Here is a 26,539-nt window from a genome sequence, read left to right on the forward strand (position 1 = left end):
CTTTCAAACTCTATAAATATATGTAGCTATGATTTTTTTTTCCCTTAGGTTGATATGGAAGTGACCCTTCCAGGTGAGGGTAAAGACCAAACCTTTAAAGTGTCTGTTCAGTGGGTATCAGTTGTGAGCCTTCAGTTGCTTTTAGAAGCTTTGGCTGGGCACTTGAATGAAGTCCCAGATGACTCAGTACAAGCACTTGATGTTATCACAAGACACCTTCCCTCAATGAGGTTAGTACCTTAGTTCGAGTTCATTCCCACAAATATCACATTTTTTTGGTAAGGTTGCATTGGAGCCATTGAAAAGTTTCTGCATAAGTCAGTTCAAACTTGGTTTCGAGTTTGTTTATAAAGTTGAGAGTAAGGGCACCTGGGTGGCTCAGTGGGTAAAGCCTCTGCCTTAGGCTCAGGTCATGATCTCAGGGTCCTGGGATCAAGCCCCGCATCGGGCTCTCTGCTCAGGGGGGAGCCTGGTTCTCCCTCTCTCTCTGCCTGCCTCTCTGCCTACTTGTGATCTCTGTCAAATAATTAATTAAAATCTTTAAAAAAATAAAAAAAATAAAGTTGAGAGTGAAATGAAAGACCTTTCGAGTTTTTGTTGGTGAAACATGCAAACTCATTTCTTCAGGTACACTCCGGTGGGTCGTTCTTTTTTCTCACCTCCTGAAGGTTACTACCACCCTCTGGGAGGGGGCAGAGAGGTTTGGTTTGGCTTTCATCAGTCTGTGAGACCTGCTATGTGGAATATGATGCTCAATATTGACGGTATGATAGAATTCTTTTTTCACTCTTTTGGCCAGTTTTTTTTGGTGCTTTCCCTTTCTCTGAACTGAAGCTAAGTATCTGTCCTCTCCGTTTGTTAGTGTCAGCAACTGCTTTCTACCGGGCTCAGCCTATCATCGAGTTCATGTGTGAAGTTTTAGACATTCAGAACATCAATGAACAGACCAAACCGCTAACAGATTCCCAGCGTGTCAAGTTTACCAAAGAAATCAGAGGTAGGTATTTGCATTACAGGAGTCTCAGCAAGGTGGCTCAGTGTGGTGCAAGGAGCAGGGTCTTGGAGTCAGATGCATATGGGTTTCCATCCCAGCCAGTTCTGTCCTTGGGCTAGTTACTTAACTGCCATGAGTCTTAATTTATTCATCTCTAAGGTAAAGAAAATAATGTGTATCTTTATATTTGTTGTGAGAATTAAATGCAATTAGATGTATAAAGCTTCGCATCCAGGAGCTGGCATACATCAAGCATTCTTACCCTTTACCCACTTAAAAACGCATTTTATTTTATTTGTGTATATTATTATTTTTCAAACTTGCATTTTAATAAAAGAACACAAGTTTATTCTCCTCTGGAATTTCTGTTCTTTTTCTTATTAGCTATCTTCTCTCACTACAATATAAGCTTCCTGAGGGCTCTCTCTAGACCCCATAATAATTACTAGAATTGTTGGTATTTAGGAGTTATTTATTGAACAAATTAATAAATTTATGTAGGTTGCACATTTTAAATCATCTGGGTTCTAAGTTTTTCTTCTTAACTGTGATTTTAATTAATACCTGATGTTCTGTTTTGACATTTTTTTTTTTTTTTTGAACTTCAGGTCTTAAAGTTGAGGTGACCCACTGTGGACAGATGAAACGAAAATATCGAGTTTGTAATGTGACTAGACGGCCAGCCAGTCATCAAACGTATGTTCACCACACCTAAAATGATACTATTACATTTTTGGTAACAGAAGAAGCTGCTGTGATTTGAGAAAATGGTATCCCTTATTGCAAGTTTCAAAATCAGTGAGATCATCACTTTTAACCACCAGCTTTAAAAAATGTTTTAAATATTTTTGATGGAGACATTTTAAAAAACATACTTCTTGTCTTTGATTCATTTCCCCTCTTAAACAAAGGGTGCCAAACACAGATCAACTTTTATATAACAATGCAGAGTCATCATTATAAGCATCATTTATTATACTGTTATATTCTCAGTGCATGTCTCAAAGGATCTGTTAAGTCCTGTAAGTCATATAAGGCTGTCATGAGAAGATACTGCTTTGTGTTTTGTTTGGATTTTTCTCTTTTTGTAGCCTCTTCCAGCTGCCAGTACGTATGGCATGCCTCTAGCAGCTACTCATTTCCATTTTCCAGTCTTATTTTTTAATCACCTGACTTCTAATCCACTGTGAACTATGCAAAATGAGAAAATATACATGAAAATGCTTTTATTTACCATAGATGTAAGTTCTGTTCTTATAATCAAGATCTTTAAACTGATGTCTGACATAAATAAATATTGGCTCCTCCGAGTAAAGAACATGAACTTAACGTATATAAACTTTACATTGTTTTGGTTAGTCAGAAGCCTTTTATTTATTTGTTTATATTCTAGTCTTTGTTTTAGTTCCACCTTTCTCGATTTTTAAACTTTAGTGTATGTCAAAATCACCAGGAAGGCTTTGTTCTAGATAGTAGAAGTTTTTGGGTAAACTCTGGATAAATGGGGTATATTAATTCAGTATGATTTGAATAAATTCATCAGTATGATGATTTGAATAGGCACCTGATGTGAATTTCTTAAGAGTTATAAAGTGATATTCCATGTATTCTTCATATTATACTATTGACTTCATTCTCTAGGAGGAAAAACATTACTGAAGCCTTATGAAATCCCTATTGAGAAGTGTAGCTTTTGTTTCAAGAACTTCATCTTTTTCTTTAATTACTTTACATAGCTCTGTAAAAATAATTATACTTATAAATTTAGATAATCTTCGCATGAAAATTGAAAGCACGTAGTTTTAAATATCACGTAGATAATCCTTGCTACATTGTTATTTTGTGGGGCTGTAACAGTTAAAGCCAGATAAAGTTATTACTGTACCAAGTATTTAAGTATTACTGTACCAAGTATTAAAGTTATTACTGTACCAAGTATTTAAGATAATTTGCCCCCTGAAAGAGCTAAAGAAAGAGAATCTCTTAAATCATGTTCTCCAGTTTATAGCAAATATCCTGGCACAGTCTGAGTTTCATGTGTTTGGTCTTGTTGCCTCTAAATCCACATATATTTGTCCTGGTTTGGGGATCTGGAAATGTGGCCCCAATAACTGTTACACTCATTTTATAAAAAGCTCTCTTAAGCAAATAAAACTCCTATGTGGATGATCCCAAGTCCTTATTTGATTTTAAATAATTTGTAGGAAGCCAGCTAGAGATTATATATGTATCTGTAGGTATTAACTGACCTCTAGTGAGTTTGTATTTTCCAGTTCTGCAGCTTCTTCTTTTTTAACTTCTTTTTAAGCTTTAATTTACTATTTTTCCTCATCCTAGCTTCAACAAACATGGAACATTCCAAGAGTCACTTTTCTCATTAAATACTAAATGACTTAAGTGAAACTGGTCAAATAAAGATTGACCTTTGTTTTTTAAGTGACTGATCAAAGTAGAAAATGTTAGGCTTTTGTTTGTTTAAGAAAAAAAGAACTTGAAGACATTTCTAAAGAGATATTCTCTCCCATAGTTTTCCTTTACAGCTAGAAAATGGGCAAGCTATGGAATGTACAGTAGCTCAGTACTTTAAGCAGAAGTATAGTCTGCAGCTGAAATACCCCCATCTTCCCTGTCTCCAAGTGGGACAAGAACAAAAACATACATATTTGCCACTTGAGGTAAGCTAAACTGAATTTTCTTTTCCCGAATCTGCCAATCTCTTGAATGAGTTAAAAAAAAAATCATGTTCTAAACTAGAAGTAGAATTTAGTATAAATTTTTAAAATATTTTGAGCAGGGACACCTGGGTGGCTCAGCCCATTGAGTGTCTGACTCTTTGTTTCAGATCAGGTCATGATCTTGGGTTTGTGGGATCCAGCCCTGCATTGGGCTCCTGACTCAACAGGGAGTCTCCTTCTCTCCCTCCTCCTCTGCCCCTCCCCCTCCCTTTGCATGTTCTTGCTCTCTCTCTCCCTCTCTCTCTCTCTCAAATGAAAATAAATGAATCTTTAAAAAAATAAATAAAATATTTTAGGCAGATAGTTTCACTAGGTAATAGCATTTTCATGTTTTGGGGAATCGAAGAGGTAAGATACAGTTTAGCAAAGGCTTACTTTATAAAAACCTATTACACAAACGAATTTCTCTTTGCCTCTCTATAGGTTTGTAATATCGTGGCAGGACAGCGATGTATAAAGAAGCTCACAGACAATCAGACTTCTACAATGATCAAAGCTACAGCAAGATCGGCTCCTGACAGACAGGAAGAAATCAGTAGACTGGTCAGTAAGGCGTAGTCTTCACGATACACTAGCTTTCAGATGAGAAAACAAGACAATAGAAAACTCCTGGTGGGACACAGTTACTCTTTGGTTTTTATATACGCAGGCTTTCCTGTTCTTTAGGTGAAGAGTAACAGCATGGTGGGTGGACCGGATCCATACCTTAAAGAATTTGGTATTGTTGTCCACAATGAAATGACAGAGCTCACAGGCAGGGTACTTCCAGCACCAATGCTGCAATATGGAGGCCGGGTAAGCGTTTTATTTCATTCAGCAAGCTCCTTCCAACAACCAGTCAACAAGAGAATAATCCAGGATTTCTCTGCTACACCACACCGAATTTACCCATAGTTTTGCTCCTTACTGCTTTTTGTCTTTTGGCTAATACCAAATAGAGTTTTGTTTATCCCCTCATCAACATTAACATGGCCTTAGATTGTAATGTCTTTTCTCTTTTCTTTTGTTTCTTTTCTTTTCCTTTTTTTTTTTTTTTAAAGAATAAAACGGTAGCCACACCCAACCAGGGTGTCTGGGACATGCGAGGAAAGCAGTTTTATGCTGGCATTGAAATTAAAGTTTGGGCAGTTGCTTGTTTTGCGCCTCAGAAACAATGTAGGGAAGATTTACTAAAGTGAGTATCTTCATATTTTCAGCTTAGTAATATCCCTCCCAGATATGAAAATACCATCTTGACGTGAATGTGCTGTGCACACTGCCACTAAACCCCTAACTCCTGTAGAGACGCCATCTGGCTGCAGGAAAAAGACCTTGTATTATAGTAAATGGCAAACTTGGGAATGACATTAAGAATCTGACTCAGCTTCCTTACGGTTAGAGCAGAAAGTCTGTGACTAACAAGGCCAAAGCAGAGATAGTTGGCAAACTGTTCTTAGTGGAGCTTCCTTTGTTATTAATTGTATCTTTTCAGCTGAGAAAAAACTCGTCCATTTTTAATCATTATAATTTACTAGTGAGCTTGTTTTCTGCAGGGTCACATTTACTGAGATCATTGGTTCATGTCTTACAGATGCAGCTATCTATAGAAAGGAAGTTAGTGAGAAGGGTGGAAAAATCAGGGCAGGAAAAGGGAACTGGATGGAAGAAAGGAGTCTTACAAAATACTGGCAAATGCACAAAAGAAATTATTCTGAAAACTTTATATGTAGATTAAAGTCACTTCTCATATCCAGAATTTAAAACTTCACAATGAATTTTGTTTTTTTTTTAAAGTGGTGATTTATTTTGATATTGTTATTAAATCAAATATGATACAAGTTTGAATGTAATCCTAAATATACCGATTTTGTGTTCCCATGTTCTCAGTTGAACACAAGGTTACCCAACCTTTCTTGTGCCAGGCTTAACCAAAATACACATTACCTGAAATTTTGGCTTTGGTTTTCTTTGATTCAGAATTACTGGCTTGAATGCTTAAAAAATAAATAAAATTTAAAAAATATATATATATATATTTATCTTTGGACAGACATGCTCTTCCTAGTTCCTGGGGCCCAGTTGAAGCAGAATTATTTAAAAATTCAAAACAATGATCTGATAGCTTAATAATACAGATTCTTGTGCATTGTGATTGCCATGATACAATTGCCAGCCCATCTTTGGCAACCATTTAAAGGTTTTTTTCTTTGTTTATTTGTTTATTTTTAATTTTGGCTAAGAATGTACAGAACTGAAAGAAGTATCTTAGTGGAAAATAAATTCTGCGAATGTACTCTGAAATGAAAGCACTGTGCCACTGGTTCTATTTTAACAGGAGTTTCACTGACCAGCTCCGTAAAATCTCTAAGGATGCGGGAATGCCCATCCAGGGTCAGCCATGTTTCTGCAAGTACGCACAAGGTGCAGACAGTGTGGAGCCCATGTTCAAACACCTGAAAATGACCTATGTGGGCCTACAGCTAATTGTGGTTATCTTGCCCGGGAAGACACCAGTGTATGGTATGGACCCCTTTAATTTTGAATGAGGGATGATTTGAATGAGTAGGTCAGGATATGCTGGGTTAAGCTGTCATCACAAATAACCCCAGACTCTAAGTGGCTCAGAGCATCAAAGGTTGATTTTTTTGCTTCTGCTATGTGTCCGTTGAGGTGGACTGTGGCCTCTGTTCTATGCCATCATATCATTTTCACTCCGGGACCCAGGCTGGCAGAGTAGTTGCTATTTGGAAAGTTGCTGGCCCCATGGCAGAGAGGAAAGAGAGCTCTGGAAGGTTCTTAACATTTGCAGCTTCTTCTTCTTCTTTTTTTTTTTTTTTACATTTATTTTATTTTATTTATTTATTTTTTAAAAGATTTTATTTATTTATTTGACAGAGATCACAAGTAGGCAGAGAGGCAGGCAACGAGAGAGAGAGAGAGAAGCAGGTTCCCCTCTGAGGAGAGTGCATGATGCGGGACTCTATCTTAGGACTCTGAGGTCATGACCTGAGCTGAAGGCAGAGGCTTAACCCACTGAGCCACCGAGGCACCCAACGTTTGCAGCTTCTTGACCACAACCAGCGACATGGCTTTTCCCAACCTTCCTGTGGGAATTGAGAATGGGGGCCAGGAAATTCAGCGGGAATGAGCGTGGGGCATATAGTGAGATTCTACCATAGTCCTCAAAGCAGGAAGAACTGGAATGTTTGGTGATATACTTGGAAATACCGGAATGGGAAAGAGTGAGGGAGTCCACCACTTCCCAAAGAGAAGCTGTTCAGTTTGTGTCTCTTATAAACAAGAGTGATACAAAGTTCTTTTGTCTATCGTCTAAATAAAGGATTTAGGAACCCCAGACCAGCTGTTTGAACTTTATAAAATGTCTTCAATGCCCTCTGTAGTTGTTTCTTTTGTTACTGTTTGCTTATCTCTGGTGTTTAGAGGAAAAAGAGGGGGAGGGTGGAAGAAAAATATTTAAAGTCAAAGAGCTGGTCTGTATACTGAGAGGGAGGATCTGGGAGATGGAGTCCTTTGCCAGACCCGTCCTGTGGAAAAAGTAACCTTAAAGGACTGAGTCAGGGGTGGTGGCAAGCAGCATCCAGGAGTAAAGGAACTGGGCTAACTTCAATGCCTGCAGGAGGGAAGAAAAGGAAAAATTGCCATAGGGGTTTAGCTGATGAAATGACCACATCTAGCACAGCGCGCTGTGTGAATGTTTGTGTGTGGATTTTTGTCTCTACTCTTAGTAATTAGGAGAATATCTAAACATTTTAAAATTAATTAATGAATTTATCCTTGTAGCGGAGGTGAAACGTGTTGGAGATACCCTCCTGGGTATGGCCACACAGTGTGTCCAGGTAAAAAATGTAGTGAAGACCTCACCGCAGACCCTTTCCAACCTTTGCCTGAAGATAAATGCAAAGCTCGGAGGAATTAACAATGTGCTTGTACCTCATCAAAGGTAAGATTCTGAACTCTGTTTTTTCTCCTTTTTTTCCCCATGTTTTTATTAAGATCAAATGTAATGTAATTTACACTAAGCACACATATCTTAAACATGCATCTCAATTACTTTTTCTTAGATATGTATACACTCATGTAACAACTACTCAGGTGAAGATCTAGCACAATACCCTGTCAGGCTTCCTTGTGACCTCTCCCAATAGGTAACCCCCAAAGGTAACCACTATCACCATAGATTAGTTTTGCCTCTTTTTGAACTTCATATAAATGACACCATGCAGTATATAATATATAATGTCTACCTTTTATTTATCCATATGTGTCTGGAATTCATTCATGTTACTGTATTAAGTAGTAATTTACTCATTTTCATTGTTGTATATTATTTCATAATATGAATATACCACAGAATTTTATTTTATTTATTTTATGGTTTTTTAAAAATATTTTTTTATTTATTTGACAGAGAGAGATGCAGCAAGAGAGGGAACACAAGCAGGGGGAGTGGGAGAGGGAGAAGCAGGCTTCCCATTGAGCAAGGATCCTGATGTGGGACTCAATCCCAGGACCCTGGGATCATGACCTGGGCCAAAAGCAGATGTTTAATGACTGAGCCACCCAGGCACCCCTACCACAGAATTTGAATCTATTCTACCATTGATGGATATTATTGTACATTCATTATACAATTTTTCTACCTTTTTGGTGGATGTAAGTTCTCTTTTTCCTGAGTATATATCCAAGAGTAGAATTACTAAGTTATAGAAAGTACACAGATTTAGCATGATAGGTACTGTTAAATAGTTTTCCAGAGTGGTTGTACCAGTTTGCATTTCCTTGGAGATTTCTAGTTGCTCCGTATTCTCACCAACACTTGGTAGTATCAGTCCTTTTAACTTTAGCCATTTTGTTTGGGGTAATAGTATCTCATCATGGTTTTAATTTGCATTCCCCTGATGATGAATCATGTGGAACACAATTTCGTATGTTTATTGGCTATTTGGATATCCTCTTTTATGATGGGTTTGTTCAGTTCTTTACCTGTTTCTTGGATTGGATTATCCATTTTTTCATTAATTTGTATTTTCCCTAACTATTGAGATAATACCTGACTTGCTAACTCTAAAATGTTTTCCTGTGAAATTCTGTATGTGAAAGTGATTTGAAAAGTTCAGTTTATGGGGCGCCTGGGTGGCTCAGTGGATTAAGCCGCTGCCTTCGGCTCAGGTCATGATCTCGGTGTCCTGGGATCGAGCCCCGCATCGGGCTCTCTGCTCAGCGGGAGCCTGCTTCTCTCTCTCTCTCTGCCTGACTCTCTGCCTACTTGTGATTTCTCTCTCTGTCAAATAAATAAATAAAATCTTTAAAAAAAAAAAAAAAAAAAAAAAGAAAAGTTCAGTTTAGAGCTGTGGTATTAGTGATGGCTGTACTTGACAAGAATATGAAATTGAGCACCTTGCTCTTCTTGTACAATTATATTCCAATTCTTAATTTTCCCTTGAATAAAATTTATAGGTAACAACATCCTAATCATGCCTCTACATCAGTGATGGATGGGGTGTTCAGGCCATATGGGAAATTAGTCTAAAATCTGAAATCATTTAATTTTACCCCAAATATTTGAGACAACATAACCATTTAGAGCACACACCTCAGTGTCTGACAACCTAGGTTTGGATTCCAGCTTTACTGTTTCCTAGATATGTGAGCTTGGGCAAGCTCCTTAATTGCTTCTGTGTCATATTTTAATTCTGGAAAATTGAGATAATAATTGTACCTCATGGGATTATTGTGAGGACTAAAGGAGTTAATATAGGTAAAGCATTTAGCGCAGTGGCTGGTACATGTAAGCTGTTACTATGTTGTGCATATGTGTGTTATAGAGGTATGTTTGCTGTTGTACTTTCCGCACCATCATGTTGCATGATGATATGTACAAAGAAATCTAAGACAGCTGCTGCCCTCATGGAGATATCTATTCTATTACAGGAGTTTTTCAGATTTGGGGTGTCTCCTATATTATACTTTAAGAATCAATATTCAGTTCCAAATCCCACCTTTAAGAATTTGCCAGAGAAGCATGCATGATATTTCCCCTTGATTCCTTAGAAAAATCAGTGCCAAATAAATGAGTTCATTCTTTCAACAAGTGTTTATTGAGTGCCAGCTGTGAGTGAGGCAGTGTTCCAGGTACTAGGGATACTGCAGGGAATAAGACAAAACAAAACAAAATTCCTGCCCTAGTGGAGCTTACACTTGTGTGTGTGTGTGGGTGTGTGTGGGTGTGTGTGGGTGTGTGTGTGGGTGTAAAATAATACAATTTAAATTAAGTGAGGTGCCTGGCTGGCTCAGACAGTAGAGTGTGTGACTCTTGATCTTGGGGTTGTGAGTTTGAGCTCCACATTGGGTGGGGCTGTTGAGCTTCAAAGTAGAGATTACTTAAAAATAGAGCCTTTTAAAAAATAATTAAGTAAAATATGAGGTATAAGTGATGAATACTAGATAAAAATAGAATAAAAATAGAATAGGGAAGTAGATAGACATGAGTCTCTTCTCTGAGTCTCATATCTTAAAGTGCATAAGGGGTTTTGTCCCAGTTCCATGTAAATTCTGCAATTCTATATCCGTTGTAAGAATCCTGGGATCCAAATAGAGTTCGTTCTGGGAAAGTCTTCCTTCACACATAGGGATTTTATTAAATTTGGCTCAGGTCCTCTTTTAGTCTTCCCTTCCTACTATTACAGAAGAACCATGTTGATTTCTTTTTTAATATTTTATTTACTTCTTTTAGAGAGAGAGAAAGAGAGCAGAGGGAGGAACAGAGGCAGAGGGAAAGAGAATCTCCAGCAGACTCATCATTGAGTGCAGAGCCCAAAACAGGGCTCGATTCCAGGACCCTGAGCTGAAACTAAGAGTTAGACGCTTAACCGACTGAGCCACCCAGGTGTCCCAACCATGCTGACTTCTTGAATCAATTCAGATTCATTGCCAAAGAGGCACGGACACTCAACGGGTCTTAGAGTTCTCACCCAATATGTTCAAGTCTTTATTCTGTCTTGTAAAACTATATCTGAATCTTATCTGGTGAGCTTCAAAGTACAGATTTTCATCTGTATGTCTGAGTGTCAATGTCTCCTTCAATCTGAGCAGGCCCTCGGTGTTCCAGCAGCCTGTCATCTTCCTGGGAGCAGATGTCACACACCCCCCGGCGGGGGATGGGAAGAAGCCTTCCATTGCTGCTGTCGTTGGCAGTATGGATGGCCACCCCAGCCGGTACTGTGCCACCGTTCGGGTGCAGACCTCCCGCCAGGAGATCTCCCAGGAGCTCCTCTACAGTCAGGAGGTAATTCAGGACCTCACTAACATGGTTCGAGAGCTGCTGATCCAGTTCTACAAATCTACACGCTTCAAACCCACTCGGATCATCTACTACCGTGGAGGGGTATCAGAGGGACAAATGAAACAGGTACTCTGATTACCCATGGTTGCCTTTGGGGGTTCTAGGTGTCTGATAGAGCTTCCTCCCATCTAACACTCCAGGTGAACCAGATCTGAGAGCTGCAAGGTGAGTTCTCAATTAAATGTCATTCTGTTTCTATCTCCTAGGTCGCCTGGCCAGAGCTAATAGCAATTCGTAAAGCATGTATTAGCTTGGAAGAAGATTACCGGCCAGGAATAACCTACATTGTAGTGCAGAAGAGACATCACACACGACTTTTCTGTGCAGATAAAACAGAAAGGGTAAGAAACTATGGTAGAAGTCTCATTATCTGATGCAAGTAAATATATTTTCAAATGGGCATACATATAATTTTTTCCCCTAAAAACAACTGTAATAATAATTTAATTAATATACTATCTCCAGTTGAGCATTGATGATCACTTCTGAATGATACAGGTTTCAAGACTGAATATTTCACTTGTGTGACAGAAGTGCTGGCTTCTGGAGTTTTTAAGGGGGAGTCAAAAACATGCCAAGATACACTGTGGTGATATAGGCGAACCCCGAAGGGATGGCTTATGTATTTGGACTTTATTATCATTTGCTACTTCTTACTACCTGTGCCTAAGGCATGGTTCTAGGGTATAAAGAAGAATTTCTCTTCTAAATGATTTTGTATAGGTGCCTATATCAGTGCAGGAGTCTTGGGTACACATTTTGAATGGTTATAATGTCATACTTACTAACCGTGGGCAAGTTAACTTCTCTAAGCCATAGTGTTCTCATCTGTAAAATGTAGTAAGAACAATTCCCATCTCACAGGATTAAATTAATAAATGAATATTAATTTGGGGTATAATTCCCAGCATTTGCGAAGAGCCATTTTGCATAATTGGTTTATAATGTGTTATTCATGAATAAACTAGCTAAGTTATAGGTACATAATATTGAGTGACTTTGCTTCTGTGATATCTTCTGTGACGTTGTTTCATCTTTTCCAGGCCCTCCCTGATTCACCTGCAGAGAGACCAGTTCTTTCTGTTGCTTACTCTTATAATCTTGTGGGTCACTCCCATTATTTTCTAGTATGCCCTTAGGTTTTGTCTCTAATCTAATGCTTTTTGTTTTCAACAGCACTGAAAAACTAAGGTTTCTCTCCTAGGGCTCCAGTTCCACCAGTCAGCTCAGATTCCAACTATTGTCTTCTGAATTACCCAAACCCTAACTCAGTAGTACTTTGTAGGCCTCCACGGACACAAATTCTCCAAACTCTTGCCTGAGCTCTGGTCACAGAATACTCTGCCATCCCCTCCCTAACTGGATTATCACCTCTCCATCCTTCCATCAAATTGCTGTCTGTGCGTAGCTCTAGGAGCTGGATCATCTTCCTAAAACCCAGGCTGTCTCATCATTTTGTCCTTTACCATGTCACTCCTAACCTTCCAGAGATTGATAATCCTGGTCCTTGGTCTACCCTGCTCCCTTGACACTTACCAACATCTCCACTTGTCTTATCATGCCTCTAGCCAGTCTCCAACTCTAGATTGGTCCACTTACCCATTTCCTTTGCTTTGACTCTTAGGCCAGTGGAGACTGCTGAGTAAGAAAGTCATTTGTTTAATGATGAATGGCATTGCAGATTCATGATAGCAAATCTCAGCCAGCCTTTGACGCTGCCATTTCTCCCATTTATCCAATTCCCCATAGCATGTATTCCAAACCTTCACTCCTCAACTCACCAGCCCTAATCTGTGATGCCTTTATTAGCAACGCTTTACCTTGCCAGCAATAGAACAACCCTCTATTTCCCCAGAAAACAACATCTCGAAGGCATGAGTTTTCTCAGCTTCCTCTCTTCTACTTTTTTCTTTTTTTTTTTTAAAGATTTATTTATCCATTCTAATGGGAGAGAGTGCGAGCTCAGGGAAGGGCAGAGAGAGAGGGAGAGAGAAGCAGACTCCCTTGCTGAGCATGGGGCTTAACACACAGGGCTTGATCTCAGAACCCTGAGATCACGACTCTGAAATCATGACCTGAGCTGAAAATGGGAGTTGGACACTTAACCAGCTGAGCCATCTGGGCACCCCTCTTTCCTCTACTTTCAAATGTACTGAAATGTGTTTTCTCCGCTCCTTCCTCTCACATCTCAGAGCCTAATCTCTCCACCTATGCTTTTGTTCCCAAAGGACACTTCATTAATTACCCTTGGTTTTCAAAACTCCAGTTCCTTCACCTCACCCTCTAAAGTTCCTCAATTCCTCCTAGATCCCCCCCAGTAAGCTTCCTTTTACTCTGTTTCTCCCTCAGTCTACCTGCCACCTTCTTGGTTTTCTTTCATGACCGTGCTTTTAGAAGAAAAATGACTTGACTTTCCACCTGTACCTTCTCACATCAGACATCCATTCTCTGTAGCGTGACTTCAGTTTCAGTGATTCTACTGAAGCTGTTTGCTCGGTGACTTGCTCATTTTGAATCTAATGCTACCTTGTCAGGTTCTTCCGCTGACTTCTTTGCCTGAGCAATACAACTTTCCAGATTCACTACCCTCTTCTATAATCAGACTTTCTTTGACGTCTTTTCCTTCTCTGGCTATTAAATACTGATGTTTCCAGGCATTTCATACATTTTTCTCCCTCTTCTTTTCTGAATTTTAGCTCTCTTTAGTCTCACCCACTTTTCTGTGTTCACTGATCTGCTTATAGATTCCTAAATTTGTATTCCCAGCTGCAAACATTTCTGTGCAGTTCCTGATCTGCATCTCCAACTGTCTACCAGACATATTTACCCAGATGCTCTATAGGAATTGTATCAGCAAGATCAGCTAGGCCATGCTGTGGAAACAAACAAAAACAGTCTTAGGGGCTTACAGAGATGCATTTCTTGCTCATATTACACACTCATTGTGGATCTGCTGCAGCTGTGACCCTGATGTCCTCCTTTTGGAACCTAGGCGGACAGAGAAAAGTCTATCTGGAACATCACCAGTCATTGCAGCAGAGGGAAAGAAAGATCTGCACAATTCCTATGTTGGCTCTTTTTTTTTTTTTTTTTTAAAGATTTTATTTATTTATTTGAGAGAAAGGGAGGGAGAATGAGAGGGAGAGAGCATGAGAGGAGAGAGGTAAGCCCCGCCGAGCAAGTATCCTGATGTGGGATTCGGTCCTGGGTCTCCAGGATCATGACCTGAGCCGGAGGCAGTCACTCAACCAACTGAGCCACCCAGGAGCCCCCATATGTTGGCTCTTAAAGCACCGACCCAGAAGTTATACATGCAGGCCACACTCTATCAGCCAAAGCAAGTTACATGGCCACTCCTGAGTTAATTGGGTGGGGATGTATAATCCTCCCCCAGGGAGGGGCACGGGAATATTTGGCACTAGTGATACAATCTACCACAGGCATTTCAAGCAAAACACGTCTGAACCTCCTACTTTCTGTTTTATCCTCATCCAAAGCCTATTCCTCCCCAATTTTCCTTTTCTCCTGTAACTTGGCATCATTGTACATTAAGTCAGCCAAGTTAGAACCTTCAGTGTTGTCTTTAAATTCTGCCCCCTTTTCAGTTCCCCCATATTCAGTTGTTCAAATAATCTTCTTTGTTCTGCCCTAAAATATCTTGTCTCAATTCTTCCTCTTCTGTGTCACCACTGTCCTAGGCAGAACCTCCTATATTGCAGGTGACTCCTACTGGTCTCCCCATCGGCATTCCTCCTTCACAGATGTACCCTCCATCTGCTGTCAGGGCTAGGATTAAAAAATACAGATCTCAGGGCACCTGCCTGGCTCAGTTGGTGGGGCATGTGACTCTTGATCTTGGGTTTGTGAGTTCAAGCTCCACATTAGGCTTAGAGCTTACTTAAAAAAAAAAAAAAAATGCAGGGGTGCCTGCGTGGCTCAGTGGGTTAAAGCCTCAGTCTTCAGCTCAGGTCATGGTTCCAGGGTTCTGGGATCGAACCCCGCATCGGGTTCTGTGCTCAACAGGGAGCCTGCTTCCCTTCCTCCCTCTCTGCCTGCCTCTCTGCCTACTTGTGATCTCTGTCTGTCAAATAAATAAATAAAATCTTTTTTAAAAATGCATATCTTACCTTGCCATTCCATTATTCAGAAACCTTCACATATCCTCCATGGTCTACAAAATACTTACTTTTGTTGTTCAATGTTTTCCTAAGATAGCCAGAACATTTTAGTTTCATCCATCCACCACACCTTCATACACTTTCCATTTTCCACATATTTGTGGATTTGAATCCCCAAGATGACCACATCTGTCCCACTCTTTTCCCCCCACTATTCTTAATTAAGGTATAATATAGACAATAGTAAAATCCACCCTTTTTAGTGTACTGTTCTACAGGTTGTGACAGATGCATGTAGTTGTGTAAGCATCATGTCTAGAAGACATGAACAATCCATCATGCACACACATTCTGCCAAGCCCTCTGCAGTCAACCTTTTCCCTCACCTACAGCCCCTAGCAACCACTGACAGGCATTCTGTCCTACGGTTGTGTTTTTTTCCAGAATGACATATAAGTGGGATACCATAACCTTTGGCCTGGCTTCTTTTACTTTTCATAATGCATTTGAGGTTCATCCAGGTTCATTTTGTATATCACCATTTTATTCCTTTTTATTGCTTAGTATTTCATCATATGGCTGAACCAGAATTAGTTCATCTATTCTTGACTTTAGGGGATATTTGGAGTGTTTCCGGTTTTCATCCCATCTCCCCATTCAACTTCTGCTTATCCTATAAAGGATGGCTCAACTATTTCCTCCCACCAGCTTTTTCCATAATACTCTGATCACACTATATTGCAGTTCATTTTAGTTGGTGTGCGTAAGGGCAGAAGGGTGCATGTTCATTAATTTTCTCTGCGCCTCTGTCTCCCATCAGCATCTGCAGAGCCTTCCACGTGGGTGCTCAAGCAGTAGTGGTTGAAATGGACATGCTGGATCTCTTTTTCCCCAGGGCATCACCTCCTTCCCTTCTCATCTGTAGATTCCAAGAGATTTGCTTTAAAAAGGATTCCATGCTGGGGCAGCCAGCTGGCTCAGCCCATGGAGCATGTGACTCTTGATCTCCCGGTTGTGAATTCGAGCCCCACGATGGGTGCAGAGATTACTTAAATATAACCTGGAGGGCTCTGGTGAAAGGTCCAACTCTTGATCTCAGGTTTTTATCACAGGGTTGTAAGTTCAAGCCCGTGTTGGGCTCCACACTGGGCATGGAGCCTACTTTAAAATTAATTAATTAGGGGCACCTGGATGGCTCAGTGGGTTAAAGCCTCTGCCTTCGGCTCATGTCATAATACCAGGGTCCTGGGATGGAGCCCCACATCGGGCTCTCTGCTCAGCAGGGAGCCTGCTTCCTCCTCTCTCTCTCTGCCTGCCTCTCTGCCTACTTGTGATCTCTGTCTGTCAAATAAAGAAAATCTTTTTAAAAATAAAATTAATTAAAATCTTTTTAAAAAGGATTCTGTGGTTAAATATGTTTGGAAAATATTATTTACTCCATCTCTCTCTTAAAGATTATACATCACTGAATAAAGGTTCTGAGAAATCATACAATAGAAAAACCTTTTTACCTTGGGTTCAGCCCAGTATTTCTCAAATCTGTGTGAACCATGAAATATCTAAACACATCCTACGGAACTAATATTTCTGAAGAACACACTCTGGGAAATGATACCAGAACTACTATAACTCAGTTACATTTCCTCTTGTCCAGTGCAGTCCCCAAGTGCACATTTGAATTTGATGGAATGAGACTTTTCTCTATTCATAGATGTTCCTGTACACATTGGTATACAATTAAGCTATAGGTAATGGTAGTAAGAATGGAGCCAAATAAACTCCCATCAAATTCATGCCTCTATACAAAATACAGTTCTTCATATGGGACCCTGCTACATAGCAGATGAGGGTGAAAATTAACCAAATAGCAAGATTTAATTCCTTTCCTTATAAGTGCATTTCTGAAATTCCCTTCCCTGCTTTCCTAGAAGTTTGATTTTAGAATTTTTACTGTAAGTGAGCCTTACAGTTTCGAATTTTAAAGATTTTTTTTTTAATTTATTTGTCAGAGAGAGAGCAAGCGAGAGTGAGCACAGGTAGATAGAGTGGAAGGCAGAGTCAGAGGGAGAAGCAGGCTCCCCGCGGAGCAAGGAGCCCGATGCGGGACTCGATCCCAGGACGCTGGGATCATGACCTGAGCCGAAGGCAGCTGCTTAACCAACTGAGCCACCCAGGCATCCCTACAGTTTCGAATTTTAAAGTGTAAGGGATCATCACCTAGTTTTATAGCTGGTCAGATTAAGACCCAAAGATATTACGCTTTGTTAAGGTATGTAGTCACAAGAATAGGCTTAGTACTGAAACCCTGGTTTTCCTAATTCCCATTTCAGTGCACTCTTCCTGATAATGCATGTGCTGGTGACTTCTTTTATTGATTCTGTAAAAGAATTAGTTTTGCTGAGCTTCGTGTACCCACTCAAAGATTTCTTCATCTTAACTTATACTGAAAGTTGTGCGTATCTTTTTACTCTAAGGGACAAACTTTATTTTTTTTCTCAGGAAGCTTATCCATTGTAAATGCCTTTTTTTTTTCCTCTCTCTCTCTGAGAACAATGCCAATATATCATCTATAAATAGATGACAACAATGCAACCCAAAGTCGTAGGTAAAATAATTCTTTGTCTGGACTCCCCTAGGGAAACCATGGAGTATATTTGTTTGAGAAAATACTTAAGGATAAAGTGGTTGGGCTAAGGAACGTTGCAGAAAATTCAACATGTTGAATTAAACTGATTTTCAAAATGTCACTTAAGAACAGTTTGCTAACTTGTTACCAATGAGCACATAAAAGGAAAATTTGGCATTTTGATGACTCATTATACTCCTCCCTCCTCTTTTTTTGGTAGGTGGGGAAAAGTGGCAATGTACCAGCAGGCACCACGGTGGACAGCACCATCACACATCCATCCGAGTTCGACTTTTACCTCTGTAGTCATGCAGGAATTCAGGTAATTTGGAAACCGTTTCAGACCTTTGACTTAATAGGGAGATGTTTGCAAATGCAACAACTGGCTTGACTAGACTTGTTATTCAACACTGTGCATCACTTGGTTAATTTAGTGCTTGTATTCCAGAACTGTTATCTTTTGGTCTGGGTATCTGCTTGTAGGTGTGCTAGGCAGGAGTACTTCTGAATTTAAGGAGTGGATTTCAGTTCTTCTCTCAGATAGCCAACCCGTGTCAGAAATGTGTTAATCATAAAAGTCTCTCTCCAGGGAACCAGCCGTCCTTCACATTACCAGGTCTTGTGGGATGACAACTGCTTCACCGCAGATGAGCTCCAGCTACTAACTTACCAGCTCTGTCACACCTATGTGCGGTGCACGCGCTCAGTCTCCATTCCAGCCCCTGCATATTATGCCCGGCTTGTAGCTTTCAGGGCACGGTATCATCTGGTGGATAAAGATCATGACAGGCAAGTTTCTCAGGCACAGTGGAATCTCTTTTTGTCTGAATTAACATGTTTAAAAAAAATGAGCTACTACAGGAAACTTTTAGGAAGAGCTGAATCTTCTTTTAGGGCTTACATTTCAAGAAGTGAATAAAAATGAATGTGCCTTTGAGAGCTTATAATGTGACTTTTGGTTCAAGAAGTGCTCGGGTTTGCTCATACTTGCATGGTGTGTCTATCATCTGCCCAAGGAAAGGAGTCTAATTTGGAGCTGCCTGTGATTTTCCCATAGAGTGAAATGCATTCGGTTCTGTTCAGGTCTTGAGCAGTCTCAGAAGTGGCCCACACAGTGCCCTGGCTCCAATCAGAGCAGTCACAGACCCGTGGATTCTGCTTCATGGGAGGGAAAGTTCTGCACCGTTCACTTTGTTTTCAGTACAGTTAGGAAGAATGCACCAGAGTGAATCTGGGGCATGTGTGTGGCAGAGGAGAGGTGCCAGGACCATTTTCACCCCCAAATAGGGATCTCAGAAGCATCAGACATTTTGACCTGTTACTGAGCACTGTTAAATAGCCAAATAAGCTCCCTGCATTAATTTCCTTTTCCAAATGACCATCTGTGAAGAGTAGCAGTTTCTGGGCTCTTCCCCAAGTCTGAATTCAGCTGCTAAATAGTAGACATTCCATTGCAAGTCTATTTCTGTAAGGGTTGAAAATACGCTATGAAGGAAAATGCCCAGCTGTGGCTTTATACCTTCCATTCTGTAATACACATTCATTCATTCAACACATTTATTAGGTATTGACTGTGTGCCCAGCACTGTGTTAGGTACTAAAAATACTAAGATGAGGAAGACATGTTTCCTGGGATTTTCTTTTTCAGTGTGGCAGACAATGGAGGCAAACAGAGCACTGACAATTAGCCCAAGGCAGTATAGGTGAAAGTGCAGTGGGACTTCAGAAGGAAGGTTGTTAGAGAAGATTTCACTGCTGGATGGGTGGGATTTGGCTCTAGAAAGAAGAGAAAAGGATTTTCCAGGCAGAGGGAAACAATGACTATAAAGAGAAAGCAAGGGATATGTTTAGACAATAGCAAGTTTTCTTTGGCTGGAGTGTATGAAAGGGGAACAGCAGGCACGAAGCTGGAAAAGTGTTAGAGCAGGTTTTCTTTGTTAAATGTGAAACGCTACTTTGGGGCCAAAATAGCCCTTAACTGTTAATTGGGCATGAGTGGGAGAAGAGGATGAAGTTAAAGACGACTAAGATGGTGAGCTTAGATGATAAGGGCAATAATAATTTAATTAGTAAAATAATTAAATAGCTAAAGTAATAATTTAAGTCAGAAGAGGTTTGGTGATTTACAGTTTACCTAGCCCTTTATATCCTATGGAACCCTTAAGAGTTATGTTCAGAAGTTGTTACTATTATCATAAAAGACCAAAGTTTGAAGGAGTTGTTACTTCCTCAAGGTCATGTAGCTAGTGAGGAAATGAGAAGAGATTCCTGGCACAGTAACATTTGCACAGCAACATAGTATGCTCCAGCATTATACTAGGCTGAGGAATTCATTCAACAAATGGTTATTGAGACTATATTACGTGTGGGCACCAGGGGTTCAGTGGTGAGTAAGATAGTCACTGCATTCTTTGAGTTTACATTTCCTGGGGGGGAATGTATAACTATCCAATTAATAATTTAATTTCAACAATGAATCTTAGAACACTGAAAAAATAAAATAAAAACTTTAAAAAATTTAATTTCAGGGGCGCCTGGGTGGCTCAGTGGGTTAAAGCCTCTGCCTTCGGCTCAGGTCATGATCCCAGGGTCCTGGGATCGAGCCCCGCATCGGGCTGTCTGCTCCGCGGAGAGCCTGCTTCCTCCTCTCTCTCTCTCTGCCCACTTGTGATCTCTGTCTGTCAAATAAATAAAATCTTTAAAAAAATTTAATTTCAATCTTTTTAGTACCATGAAAGAAAAGTAGAGGATTCTGTGAAAGTATGTTTCAGGTGCCTCTGACCTGAACTTTGGAAGTGAAAGATTCCTTTGAGAGAAATGACATTTTGACTGAAGCCTAAAGGACAAGTAAGCATTAGCTAGACATAGTAGGCAGTGGGAGTCCTAACATAAGCACTGTTAAGGATTTGGGTCTTTGGAGACATTGTTCTATTTAATTATTGCAACAGCCCATTCAGTAAATTGTATGTATTTTTCAGTTGAGTGAACTCATGTTAGAGAGACACAACAAATTATTTAAGGAGCCACAGCTTGAGCCTAAGGTCTTCCTGAATCCAGTAGTATTTGTGCTATTTGAAACATGTGAAGTTTGAAGTGATCTTTTGTTACACCTGGTTTTTTGCATTATTCTCTTTACAGCGCGGAAGGCAGTCATGTGTCAGGACAGAGCAATGGCCGGGATCCTCAGGCCTTGGCCAAGGCAGTGCAGATCCACCATGATACCCAGCACACGATGTATTTTGCCTGAGAGTCTCAGAAAAAGAACTCAACCAACTGGGCACCCCATGCAGCCTCAAAATGTTTCAAATGCCTACCGCCTCTAGAGAGAGCCAAGTTGACTTCAGGTGGTCTTCTACGAGCAGCTCGGAATAGTTGCACTGAATCTCTACTTCGCAGCACTGTCTGATGCATCAACAAAATTGAGCCATTTTTTAAAAGTAATAGATACTCATAGATTGTCTTTTCTGATGCACTGGACTGAATTTTTACCTCATCTTGCAAAGGCTGATCAGCCTGAACTTCCTTAAGGACTTCACAAGAAAGGTTTCTATGGAATATTTTGCTCGTTGTGGTGTTCACCGCATCCCTCTAGTCTTAGAAGATCACTCCTTGTTTTCTGTACTCATTGAGTGGGGTGTCTGCGTAAGTGGGAGAGAAAAACCAAACAATATGCTTCAGTTCAGCGTTAACTTTTTCATTGTGTGGGTCCATAAACTTTTTAATGGAGATTTCTGACTTCGCCACTGTAAATGCCTTTAACGAGCATTAATTTTTAAAAGTTTTACAGAGTTTTATTAGTTTTCCTACTTTATCTTCTTGATCTCTACAGACTCGTGCTGGTGCAAGTACAGGCTGCCAGGCAATTGCACTATATTTGGCTGCAAATTCAGACCAGCAGCTCTCTGATTTGGTTGGCTTTTGTGAATGTTAGCACAAACAGATGTAATCCATGTCACAGTGACAGATGACACTGCCATGGTAAAAGTACTCATGTTTCCCCCTTTTGGAAAAAAAAATTAGCTTTTAGTATTTTTCAGAGTTTTCAAAAGTGCCCATTTTATGCTGCTGTGTGGTTTGTTAGATCTAAATAGTTTTTAAACTTTTCTCATAGAAAATTAACTTTGGCAATAAGCATTTTTTAAGGTCCCTTCTCTTCCTCCCCCAACTGTGTAGTTTTCTAGATGAGATTTCGGTATGATTTTATCAGCTATTTCTTATAGATCATAATGTGGCAATTTCTGAAACTGGTCAGAAAAGACATATATTTCCATGACTTTTTAAAGAATTATTTTTATCTGTTTTATAGTCACCATTGGTGTCCTGTCACTTTGTTTTAAAATAAGCTAGAACCAGGATGCTTCCTTATCGGATAGGCTTTGCCAATCCTTAAGGTATATTGAGTGATGCTGCGACCTGCACAGATGTACCAGCATTTAAAACTTCTTTTCCCGGGAATCAAGGTTACTCACACAGTCATGTGCAGTGCAAATTTTTGTGTTTCTCTTTCAATCTGAAATGTACTTGGTGGGGTTTCCTTCCTTTCACTAAACTAAAACTGCATAGAAAAGGTTGATTTTTCTTAAGAGATTCTAGATCCCGCTCACAAGGAGACGGGTTCCTTTCTTGTCCAAACAAGGGGAGCTGATCTAAGGCAAGCATCAGTGAAAGTGTAGGGAAAAAACACATTTTGTATTTAGTGTAGATAACACTTTGTGAATGGACAACAGTTACATAGAGTCTTGGTAGTTCCAGCCAGTGTTTCCCAGCCCAGATTTTACTGACATGTGATTCTCTATCCTGGAACCTCAGAAGTGAGAGCTAGGGAAGAGGGTAGAATCCCCAGAGCCACAGTCCCTATGGCTGAGGAAGGTGCTGAGGGAAGAGACAGACACAGTGTGGGAAAACGGTTTTGCCCCCTCTGCCTGGACACTGCTGGTGGGGGAACACTGGATCTGATGGTGAAGGGTGTTTGCTTGAACTCATTAGCCGGTCCAAATCTCTTAAACTAGCCTTCTCAAAATCCCAGCAATACAAAGCACTGTTTTTTCTTCAGTCTTTTAAAGAAGCTTGTAAATACATTGAAGTTTACATTTCCATGTGCTGTTGGTCAGCGGCGCCACCCGTCTTTGCTGAGACTGGTCTCTAAGAGTTTTATAATGTATATTGTGTCCTGTAGCTCATTAAGATGACTGCAGACATCCTTATTCTCTGCATATAGTGGGATGAAAGCAAGCTCTGTAATTGAGGCACAACACAGGCAGGAGTGAAGAGATGGCAGATGTTAATTTCTTACGATTTTCCTTTTCTGCAAATACCTCACTTGGATACTACAGATCAGGACATGTTGGCGAGGGGCTGGCTGCTACTTTTATTCACGCTTGTTCAGGGAGAGCTCAGAAAATACCCTTCAGCATGGCCACCCTGGACCCAAGAGGAAGAAAAACGGAGCTTCTTTAGGAGAAGGAGGACTGAGTGGCGTCCAGGTTGTGAAGAACTCTTGGTGGCTGGCTGGCTGGCCAGCGGGCACCACACCTGCCCTTGAGTGCCTCGGGCTCACTTGTTAACGCACAGAAGTGTCACTTCTCATCATCTCCTGGCACGTATGGAGCAGGAAGTGAGGTGGAGTGCCAGGAAGCCCTGATTCGCTTGCTGGCAGTTGGGCTATATGCTTGACCTTGAACTATACAGTTTGTACAACCTCAGTCAGTCCTACACACTGGGGCAAATCAGCGTGGTGGTGGAGGAAAAGCCGGGAGGCCTATTTTTATAGGAAACAGTACCTTTAACGGGGGAGCAAATGCACTCATTTTGGATGAAAGGAAAGAAATATGGAAGGACTAGCATTATTGGGGAGAGAAAAAAAACCTACTAAAGGGGGTGAATCTTGAAGCGGTAATCACTACAGAATCAGAGTTGCAGCAATACTCTTGCAAGCAAGTCTGAATGCATAATTTGAATTTGGCTTGACGATTTGAATAGGATAGCCCCTTGGGACTGACTGAATCGTTATGCATGTGTCAATCAATGGGAGGTGTGCATTCTCTAGAAGTAGATTTAGGCTGTTTGTTTTTTTTTAATGCAGCCTTTTTAGGCACTGTCATGTGGTGTGAAAGATTGAAATGTAGCAATGCTAAAGAGTAACAATTAGGGGATAAGGAGCAGGGACCTCAGGAGAGTGGTGAAGATCCAAATGTTGAACCAATAACATTTTCTTATTGTCGTTAGCTGTTGAAGCCTGAGTGGTTTCTAGAGTGAACTAGCTGGCTTTGTGCAGCCAGAGTCTGGGCAGGTAGAACATATTCATTCTTACTGTAAATTCTATTTGCTGCTTCCAAAGTGATGATTTACAGGTTCTATATGGTCTATACTTTAGGATCTAGTGCCCAGCCTTTGTCAGAGCTTCCCTACCTGGCTTAGCTCTCTATCCTTCCAGTGGGAAAAGGCAACCCCTTGTTTAAGAAGGCTCACCCTCTCCGCCCTGCCCTTGTGACCCTTTGTGGATGTGCTATAAGATTTTCTTGCTCAATAGCAAGGTGGTAGCTCTGCTTTCATTTTAAGGAAGTGGAGGCTGAGGGCATTGTATCAATACTGCTTCAACTCCAAGGATTTTTCCTTATAAAATTAAAGGGAAGATCTTATTATCAATTAACCATTTTCTTATCCCTTGCTATTGACATTCATGCTCTTTCTGTGTCTAGTGGCTGAAATGTTTGCATTTGTTCATTTGACTAATGGTGTAATTTTGGTTTCTATATTGTTAGACCTGTAATGTTTTAAAAATGTATTTTATTAACTTTGGACTGGATGTATGTCTCTAGCAATACGAGGTACTTTCTAAACTATTAAGGGAGGGGTGGTATCCCCATGTTGAAATAAGATGATGGTTGTCTAAATTTTGCGATTTTTTTTTTTTTTTTGGCCTGCAGGGATATTTTGTGTTCATGTGTCCAAAAGAGAATAAACTGGCATTCTTGTGCCAAAAGTTGTTTTTCTTGTCAGTTGTCTAATACATATGGAGTATACTGTAATGGTAACATGCATGGTTGCTTTTAAAAAGTTTCCTCTATTTAAGAAATGTGAGAAAGAACAGAGAAGAAACTTTGTGTTTTTAACTCTTGGGTCTTCTTATCTTTAGAAATTGATATTTGGGAATTTTAGAAGAGTGTCTCAGCAAAATTTCACAAAGGAAAACTTTTATAAGATTCATCAGGGTTCTGGGTATAGCTCTTAATGGGAAGATCTATCTAAGTGAAGTTTTGAGAAAAATTTGCAGTCTCCAGAGGACACATGGCCCACATACTTAAGACTGACTTCTCCAGGGTACCTGGGTGGCTCAGTGGGTTAAAGCTTCTGCCTTCGGCTCATGTCATGATACCAGGGTTCTGGGATGGAGCCCCACATCAGGCTCTCTGCTCAGCAGTGAGCCTGCTTCCTCCTCTCTCTCTGCCTGCCTCTCTGCCTACTTGTGATCTCTGTCTGTCAAATAAATAAATAAAATCTTAAAAAAAAAAAAAAAAAAAGACTGACTTCTCCAGAGGAGCTCCCTAAATACACCCAACCTGGGGCTATCCAGTCACAAGTCTTTAAAAAATTCTCACCACATTAGGGTGAGTCACAGCAGAAATAATGCAGAGATTTGCATGGTATGACACTTACGCTCAGGGAATTTATGGTTTACCAGAGAGCACGTTCTGCGTATAATTAACTTTACTACAGGTAGTTGGTTTTTCCATCCCTACAACATCCCCCTCTCTGTATCTATCCACTGCCAAACATCATAAACCCAATACATATACCAAGCTCTGCCTAGGTGCTGGGAACATTTTTTTTTTAAGATTTTATTTATTTATTAGAGTGAGAGCACAAGCAGGGGGAGCAGCAGGCAGAGGGAGCAGGCTCCCTACTGAGCAGAGAGCCCACTCGATCTAGGGACTCTGGGATCGTGACCTGAGCTGTAGGCAGATGCTGAACCGACTGAGCCACCCAGATGTCCCAGAAGAGTAAAATCTTTATTTTTTTTTTTATTTTTTAAAGATTTTATTTATTTATTTGACAGAGAGAGAGCACAAGTAAGCAGAGCAGCAGGCAGAGGGAGAGAGAGAAGCAGGCTCTCCGCTGAGCAGGAAGCCCGATGCAGGGCTCGATCCCAGGACCCTGGAACCATGGCCCCAGCCGAAGGCAGCTGCTTAACCAACTGAGCCACGCAGGCACCCCTAGAAGAGTAAAATCTTAATCCCTCAAAGAGTTCATTTGAATATGGCATGAGACAGGGAGGCAATGAGATTAGCATTACCTGAGTGCCAAGTATAACCAGTCAATTTATATTGATGTCTTTAATCCCAGCAACAGTCCTTTGAGGTTGATAATAGTATCCCCTTTTTAAAGATGAGGAGCCCACTTCAAAGAGGTTAAATCACAGTTTCCTAGAATTGAACCCAGGCCTATTGAATTATTACCCTCTGCGGTTGAGCACAAAATGATGGGAACTTAGAAAGGGAAACAACTTCTGCTTGGGGAGTCAAGGAAGACTTTTTACAGTGGTGGTGAATTTGGGGATAGGTGAGCAGGAGTTTGCTGGGTTGACAAGAGGGGATAAAGGGTTGCTAAACACACTATTCCCTTATAGATTGTAGTAGATACAATTTTTGTCTACCCAAATGCCTTCCTTTATTTCTCCTTTGGGTGATTGGTATCTCTTATGAGAATCTCATTTGTGTGTGTGTG

The 26,539-nt window shown here is 40.4% G+C and overlaps 1 protein-coding gene across 1 annotated transcript in view; it reads left to right on the plus strand.

Moving 5' to 3' along the window:
• The window catches only part of AGO4 (argonaute RISC component 4), a 39,901-nt gene extending 15,104 nt beyond the window's left edge, over positions 1 to 24,797 (plus strand). The window contains exons 4-18 of the mRNA XM_082686898.1: positions 49 to 230; positions 628 to 764; positions 863 to 997; positions 1,603 to 1,690; positions 3,522 to 3,669; positions 4,153 to 4,272; positions 4,396 to 4,524; positions 4,770 to 4,903; positions 6,044 to 6,228; positions 7,510 to 7,669; positions 10,822 to 11,137; positions 11,278 to 11,412; positions 18,036 to 18,137; positions 18,405 to 18,604; positions 20,954 to 24,797. Of these exons, the coding sequence (XP_082543024.1) occupies positions 49 to 230; positions 628 to 764; positions 863 to 997; positions 1,603 to 1,690; positions 3,522 to 3,669; positions 4,153 to 4,272; positions 4,396 to 4,524; positions 4,770 to 4,903; positions 6,044 to 6,228; positions 7,510 to 7,669; positions 10,822 to 11,137; positions 11,278 to 11,412; positions 18,036 to 18,137; positions 18,405 to 18,604; positions 20,954 to 21,062 (2,280 nt within the window). The 3' untranslated portion in view covers positions 21,063 to 24,797. The remainder of the gene's footprint in view (positions 1 to 48; positions 231 to 627; positions 765 to 862; positions 998 to 1,602; positions 1,691 to 3,521; positions 3,670 to 4,152; positions 4,273 to 4,395; positions 4,525 to 4,769; positions 4,904 to 6,043; positions 6,229 to 7,509; positions 7,670 to 10,821; positions 11,138 to 11,277; positions 11,413 to 18,035; positions 18,138 to 18,404; positions 18,605 to 20,953) is intronic.
• The last annotated feature ends 1,742 nt before the right edge of the window (positions 24,798 to 26,539 follow it).

The sequence above is a fragment of the Mustela nivalis genome (assembly GCF_964662115.1).
Source record: "Mustela nivalis genome assembly, chromosome: 10".
Taxonomy (NCBI): Eukaryota; Metazoa; Chordata; class Mammalia; order Carnivora; family Mustelidae; genus Mustela; species Mustela nivalis.